This window comes from Dipteris shenzhenensis, chromosome 1 (assembly GCF_047967505.1).
Source record: "Dipteris shenzhenensis isolate YYH24624 ecotype China chromosome 1, Dip_SZ_1.0, whole genome shotgun sequence".
Taxonomy (NCBI): Eukaryota; Viridiplantae; Streptophyta; class Polypodiopsida; order Gleicheniales; family Dipteridaceae; genus Dipteris; species Dipteris shenzhenensis.
The window spans coordinates 39,958,875-39,966,423 of NC_141596.1; the positions used below are offsets into that span (position 1 = coordinate 39,958,875).

At 42.5% G+C, this 7,549-nt stretch overlaps 1 protein-coding gene across 1 annotated transcript; it reads left to right on the forward strand.

The window, feature by feature from the left end:
* The first annotated feature begins 2,080 nt into the window (after positions 1-2,080).
* Positions 2,081-5,889, forward strand: LOC147905824 (pentatricopeptide repeat-containing protein At5g27110-like). The gene is made up of 2 exons (XM_087374942.1): positions 2,081-2,165; positions 2,266-5,889. The coding sequence occupies exons 1-2, from the start codon at positions 2,095-2,097 to the stop codon at positions 5,357-5,359; spliced, it is 3,165 nt and encodes a 1,054-aa protein (XP_087231068.1). The 5' UTR covers positions 2,081-2,094; the 3' UTR covers positions 5,360-5,889.
* Positions 5,890-7,549: the final 1,660 nt, after the last annotated feature.

Below are 7,549 nucleotides of genomic sequence, written 5' to 3' on the forward strand. Positions count from 1 at the left end.
TAATGTGTGCATTTTTAAATTTATTACTCTACAACCAAGCGGGAATCAAGCCCTATTCATGTGCACTAGTGTCACGAAGCTTGAGTAAAAAATCCTTGTAAAAACCCTATTCCAAGGTTCCTATAATTTAACATCGTGGTATAGATCAATTGTGCATAACATCATGGTGACACAAAAACTCAAATAGAACAAATGAGTATGTGAGAAATGAGCTAAGTTTCTATTTATGATATCTTCTATGCCTCAATGTCGAGCGAGTGTTGGTTTTATAAGCTACCAAATAACCACACATTCAAGGAAAAAAATAGAAATGAATATTAGCCTAAGGGTAAATCTAGAGCCTTTCCAAGTTGCCTCAGCTAATATTTACAACTTTAAATTTGATAAATTCCCCAAAAATCAACATAAATTTTCGATACAAGCTCCAAATTTAGCCTTCCATCGACCCAAGTCATATGGACCAATTTATAAGGTTAGGTTTTTCCAATTCAAGATTACACCCTTGAAAATGGTAGCATGGGCTAATATTTGGAACTCTATTGGGGAAAGTTTTGTCCAATGACATACACTTCCATGGCTATGTTTCTTAAAGATCACCCAAGACCTACTCTTTTATAATTATGTTCCCCTCTTAGTTTTTACCCTGCATCCATCCTGGTGCCTACCATCCAAGAAACTAAAGTTGGCTTGTGATCATCAATAAATTTCAATCCTGGGACAACACTTGAGTTTTTCAAGGAATAACCCGTTCTTTACTATGCACAAAGCTTTGTTGCTCCTTACATTTTTAAATACCCTAGCAATATACACTTTTTAGGGGCTAAAAGTTACTCTTCTCATATGCATTTCACTAAAGAATCCTTGAGATCTTTCTTGGTGAATTGTGTTGTGCAAGGCACACATGGGATGAAGGAGACATCTCGTTAACAACTACACAAAATGTACACTCTCTCCATGATGAAATGAAAATGTGATACAACACATACAACCATAATTGTCAATAACCATTAGTCTTATCAGTTGTACGCATATGAGTTGCATCAATCGTATGCATACAATTAGATTTTTATTTGATGGATGGAGTCACCCTTTCTTGCGTGTATACCATCTATTGTCATCAAATTAAAAAAAGGGCTTCAAGATTCCTTCCCCTCCATACCATTTTATGTTAGATGTGAGTGTGTGTGTGTGTGTGTGTGTGAGAGAGAGAGAGAGAGAGAGAGAGATCCATCTATTCATATATATATTGTAGCTCTCCTAAAAGGCTTTCTTGTATCTGAACCACCCACATCTTATCAATGTAGGCATTTTCAAGAGAGCAAGCATATGAGCTGCTAAACCTCTAGACTGTTTCTGTTGTCCTGTCCTATGAGATAGAGCTTAAAATATATTGATAGGCTCTGTGTAGAACACTTATAAAAGCCTTGAAAGTTTTTTGTCTTCAACCATGATGCAGCCAATAATTATTGGTTTTAACTTGAGCACACGCCCATGATGGAATTGTCAAAGTCGTTGGGGCTCGTGGGTTTGATTTGAACCGCATGATCTACCCACTTTGAAATCTAGAAAATGGTGGGCAATATGAGCTTGTTGTTGCTGACGTGTTGAGAACTTTGAAAGTGGGCAATTGTGCAGATCATGATAAAAGCCTTTCATGAATGATGGTGTGTCACGTGCCCATGACATCATCTACCCCATCGACTTTGACGTATGAGGGAAAAGCCCAGCTTGGGCTTTTCCTGTACGTCGAAGGCCGTGCGGAAGCCCTTGAAAGTGACCTGCAAACTTACCTCCGTGATTGTCCAAGGTGATAGCGACCTGCGAAGGGACTTCCAGTAGCCACCAACGAAGGAAAGCAAGAATTTTGACGCTGATGTTGACGTGCGAGTGCACAAATCTCAGCTTTCTCGAAGGAAGTGCCAACGATCGGACGGGTGGAAGTAAATTCCAAGAGACGATGGACCGTGAAGGGAGGCCGGGAGAGGCCACGAGTCGGCGTGTAAGTGACGTAAAAGTGGAGTGGGGCTCTAAACTTCTATAAGTGAGGGAAAGGCCTCCCAATGGCCTTTTTCATGTATAACTCCATAATACTTCATGCAGCGCAGAGTCTTCATACAACATGTAAGCTTTGCGACCGCCAGGCCACTACCTCTCTCGAGCTCTCGGTAAGCTCACCCTTCCCTTCATCTTCTCTTCTTCTTCTTCTCTTCCTTTCTTGATCTTTCATAATGGGTCTTCCTGATTCTTCCCTTCCATCCAACACAGGAGCACTCCCACTCACCCTTCCCCTTTGGACCTCCTCCACTTTGACAGTCTCCGTTTTTTGCTAAATCAACACCACCTTCACTTAGATCTCGAGACCTCTACTCGTCTCTTACAAACATGTGGCAGATTCAACGCCCTCTCCGAGGGCAAGCGAGTCCATGCTCTCATCCGCAACGGACTACCCCAGCTGGACGTTTCGCTCGCAAACCTTATTCTTGTAATGTATGGGAAGTGCGGCAGTGTAAAAGACGCACGAAGAACATTCGACGAAATTCGTCAGTTGGACGTGGTCTCTTGGACAGCCATGATAGGCATGTATGCAAAGGATGGGCATTGCAAAGAAGCCCTTCATCTCTTTCAACGGATGCAGGTTGAAGGTGTAAACCCAAACAAAATCACCTTCATCACTGTGCTTAATGCGTGTAATGTCCCGGACGGCCTAGTGCACTGCAGGATGGTACATGCGTCAATTGTTCCGTGTGGATTTGAGTCCGATATTTCGGTTGGAAATGCTCTTGTAACTTCGTATGCCAAATGCAGAAGTATAGTTGATGCACATGGAGTATTTGAAAATATGCGTGACCGGAACGTGGTCTCTTGGACTGCAATGATTGGTGCATTTGTTCAGCTGGGGGATCTTAGAAAAGCCCTCCAATTATTTAGTCAGATGCATGTAGAATGTATAATGCCAAATGTAGTCACTTTTATCACGATACTCAATGCATGCTCCGGCCCAACAGCCCTACTGAAGGGAAAGATAATTCATGCAATGATCGTGGTCAGTGGAGCAGGGTTAGATGTTGTTGTGGGGTGTGCCCTAGTCAATATGTACGGTAAGTGTGGCAGTCTAGTGAATGCACGGAGGATGTTTAACGAAATGCCTCAGCGAAATGTGATTACATGGAATGCAATGATTGCAAGTTATGTGCATCATGGGCTTCGCAATGCAGCTTTCCAACTCTTTGCAGAGATGCAGCGGGAAGGGGTGAAGCCGAATAAGATTTCATTGACTGCAGTCCTTAATCAATGTGCAAGTATGTCTGATCTAAAGGAGGGTAAGATAATTCATGCCAATAGTGTTAACGTAGGACTTGAATCAGATGAAGTAGTTGGTTGTGCTCTTATCAACATGTATGGGAAATGTGGGAGTGTGGTGGATGCACACAGGGTCTTCAGTAAATTGCAGAAACGAAATGTAATCTCATGGACTTCCTTAATTGCTGGACATGCCAGAGTTGGACGTACCAAGGAGGCTGTGCAACTCGTTCAACAAATGGAGCAGGAAGGAGTGGAACCGAACGTGATTACCTTTGTGAGCCTTGTCTCTGCATGTGGTAGCACATCAGCAGCAGCGGGTTATATGATTCATGGACAAGTCATTGAGAGTGGATTTGATGCAGATGTCGCTGTAGGGACTGCCCTGGTCAGCATGTACGGTAGATTCGGAGATACGGTTGCAGCCTGGAAAATGTTTGAAAAAATACATGAACGGAATGTCGTCTCTTGGAATGCTATGATTGCAGTCTATTCCCAGCATACATACGGCAGTGAGGTTTTTGAACTTTTTCAAATGATGCAATTGGAAGGCGTGGAGCCAAATAATATCACATTTATAATTGTCCTGTCAACATGCGCACAATTTACACTCTTAGAACAGGGTAGAAAAACCCATGCATCTGCTGTGAAGAGTGAACTAGAATCAGATATCCATGTAGCCAGTGCCCTGCTTAGCATGTATGGTAAGTGTGACGATGTGAAAGATGCACAGAGAATATTTGACAGACTGCCTGAACCAAATCTGATTACTTGGAATGGCATAATTGCAGCATATGCCTTGCATGGACATTCTCAAGAGGCGCTAGAAAATTTTCAGCGAATGCAACTAGAAGGTGTAAAGCCAAATGAAATCACCTTTATCACTATGCTGCATGCGTGTGCTAGTTTTGAAGCCTTGCAAGAGGGTAAGATGATCCATTCACTTATTATGCAAGTGGGGTTTGAGGCAGACGTTATTGTGGGGAATGCTCTTGTCAACATGTATGGTAACTGTGGGTGTATAACAGAGGCACAGAGAATGTTCAGCACAATGCCCGAACGGGACGTTTCATCTTGGAATGCCATGATTGGTGTGTATGCTAGGCATGAGCACGAAAGAGAGGCCTTCGAAATCTTTCAGCAGATGCAACAGGAAGGCTTCGAGTTGGATGAGATTAGTCTTATAAATGTGCTCTCTGTATGTGCCAACTTGTCAGCGCTGGAAGAAGGTAAAATCATCCATGCCCGTTCTGTTAATCGGGGGTTGGACTCAGATGACATTGTAGGCAGTGCCCTTGTCAGTATGTATGGCAAATGCGGACGTGTGAAGGACGCAGAAAGGGTTTTCATGATGTTGCATCAACGTGATGTAGTCTTGTGGACTGCCATGATTGCAACATACGGCCAGCATGGACATGCCAAGGAGGCCCTTCAGCTTTTTCACCTGATGCAGAATTTAGGTGTGAAACCCAACCAGATAAGTTATTTAAGCACACTATCTGCATGTTGCCATGCTGGTTTGGTCGATGAAGGATGTGCATTTTTCGCATCCATGAGAGAGGATCATGGCATCAAACCAACAGCCAGCCATTATGGCTGCATAATTGACCTTTTGGGGCGAGCAGGAAGGTTAGATGCAGCAGAGGACTTTATAACTAAAATGCCAATGCAACCAGGTCCTGTGGAGTGGATGGCCTTGCTTGGTGCATGTAAATCTTATGGTGATATGGAACGTGGGCAGCGGATAGCAGAACATATTGTTAACTTGGATCCGCAGTGCTCTGCTGCCTATGTCGTTCTGTCAAGCATGCATGCTGCATCTAATCTTACTGTGACTTCAAGCAAAGGAATGTCAGACACAGGTATCATAAAACAGCAAGGCCAGAGCTCAATCGAAAGGGAAAACCAGGTGTCTGTATTTGATGACTTCGATAGATGTCACCCAAAGACTGATGGAATCTTTACCAAGTTGGAAGGACTGAGTAGACAAATTGAAGAGGTGAGTCATGTGTCTGACATCATGTTGGTACTGGATGCTCTGCAAGCAGATGTGAAGTAGCAGTTTTAGTCTGCTGCGACAAGTAGAACCTGCATGTTGGTCTCGCTCGATAGAAAAATTAATGTGCCAATGTGTAAAACTATGATTTGCCCAATGATGCCCCAGTGAATTACCGGGGATGGCAATTTAAACAAGAGAGCATGGCAGCACCTTCAGGTCTATTGGCAGGTGGGGGCCCATTGCTTGAAAGAAGCAAAGGGAATCTAGCATCTAAAATTCCATTTCGAAAGCTTTAGCTAAAGATTAATCAAACAAGGTGGCAAACCTCAGAGCCCTGCCAAGGTGGAGATTCAACCATAAAGTAGGTCACAAAATAAGAGGACTAAGCCATATATAAGGTTACACAAGAAGGGTGGGAGAAGGGGACCATGAAGAGGGGAAGGAAACTGTAAAAAGTAGAGCAAAGCTTCTGTTTGATTGCTTTATGAACCCATAGATCCTTAGTGGGTCAGAAACAAAACAGGTGGAAAATCACACCAATTGACTTCCAAGTCCTCGCAAAAGCACTTACCTTAAGTTGGTGACAAAAATGTGTTTTGATGTATTTTCACTTGAGACCATCTTTGATAGAAAAGAGGTGGGCAAAGAGGTGGGCCTTGAAGTTTTGTTACCACATTCCTACATGGGTTCTTCCCTCTCCTACTTGAAGTTTTGCTACTACATTCGTACAAGGGTTCTTCCCTCTCATCATTCTACTTAAGTAACTGGGCTGCTAGTCATGTACACTTGGATGATACTAACGAGCTAATCCACAAAATTGTGCCACATGTCCAAGGCCATTGTTAGCTTTTGACATTCGTGCCTACTGTTTCTCTACTTGTTTGCCAATATGAAATTTGAATGTTATTGTATTGTCTCCATGAAGGATTAACATATGTGGAAACTAAAAGCAAGTAAATAATAAATGCTAAAGCTAAGGATGATAATTTTGGATGCTTATTTCAAAACATATAGACTTTGCTTCAATCTAAAACTCTTTTACTTGTCCTTAATGAACTGTTCTCGTTGATGCATGTCTCTCTTTCATGTTCCTACATCCCTATGCACAGGAGGATAGGGACCCACATGATATAAGCGTAGTTGTATCACACCTTTGCTCTATAACGAAACTCCCAGAAAAGAGAGGAGTCTACCTAAAAGCTTGCATGACAAATAAACTTAACTAAATGCATATATCCCATAGACTATATGGACACTACCATGCAAGAGCCGGTCAAGTTGTGGTAAGCTTCAAGGGAGGCTAGCGATCACCAAGCTAGATGGAAGAGAAGGGGAAAGGGAATCTGAGGAGGGAAGAAGAAGCTTCAAGGTGGGGTGGAGCTCATGATGGAGGTGGAAGGTAGAGAAGGAAAGAGTAAAGGAATGGAGGGGAGAGTTCGAGTGGGTAGAAGAGGGGGAGGGGTGAAGCTAAGATCTCAAGTGGGAGGAGAGGCAGAATGGGAGGAGAGGCATGCTAATGTGAGGCTTGATGTGAAATGCATGATAGACCTCTCTTTTATAGGATTTGGAGGTCCATCCCATGTGCAATAACAAATCCCTTGTGTAGTAGTACTTGGATGCATTCTTGGATGCATGAGCTTTACAATCATGCTTGACTCACCAATGGTCATTAATCATTTTAATGGCCATGATATCTAACACTCAACTAGAATCTTGGGAATGATCATGTTTCTCCTAACCATAGACTCCCTTCTAGTCTTCTTTGGCTAGTCATTGTCTTGCTTCTAGGAATCGATCAATGTCTCTTGAGCACACATCCCTAATAATCATGGCACCATTGCAAGACATAGCATCTTTTGCATATTGGATTCAATCATGGCATAACCTTCAGTATTATTTCAATATGTGTCATGAATTTCGTTTAGTGTCTCCTGAACACACTTTCCCTTCTAGCATTATTTGGTTGTTCTTCTCCTTGAACTTTAGGAATTTGATCTATGTCTCTTGATCACGCTTTTCCTCGAGTTATGCAAGCCAACAAGAGACGGCAACACCATCTTCATATTGATTTAGCAGAAGAATATGCGCCTCTTCCAAACGACAATACCTAGGTGCCATGCAAAGAGAGAACATGAGGAGAAAAGGTTTACAAAATATCGAATTATGGTGTGATGGGAAGATTTATCCAAAATATCTACTTCGAAACTCTACTCCGCCATTCTCAAATCTGACAACATTGTTGAAGTTTAT

Bases quoted from the DNA above. Each gene is read 5' to 3' on its own strand.
- LOC147905824 (XM_087374942.1), top strand. From the start codon at position 2,095: ATGCAGCGCAGAGTCTTCATACAACATGTAAGCTTTGCGACCGCCAGG. The intron at 2,166-2,265 runs GTAAGCTCACCC...CATCCAACACAG, and splicing joins CTACCTCTCTCGAGCTCTCG to GAGCACTCCCACTCACCCTT.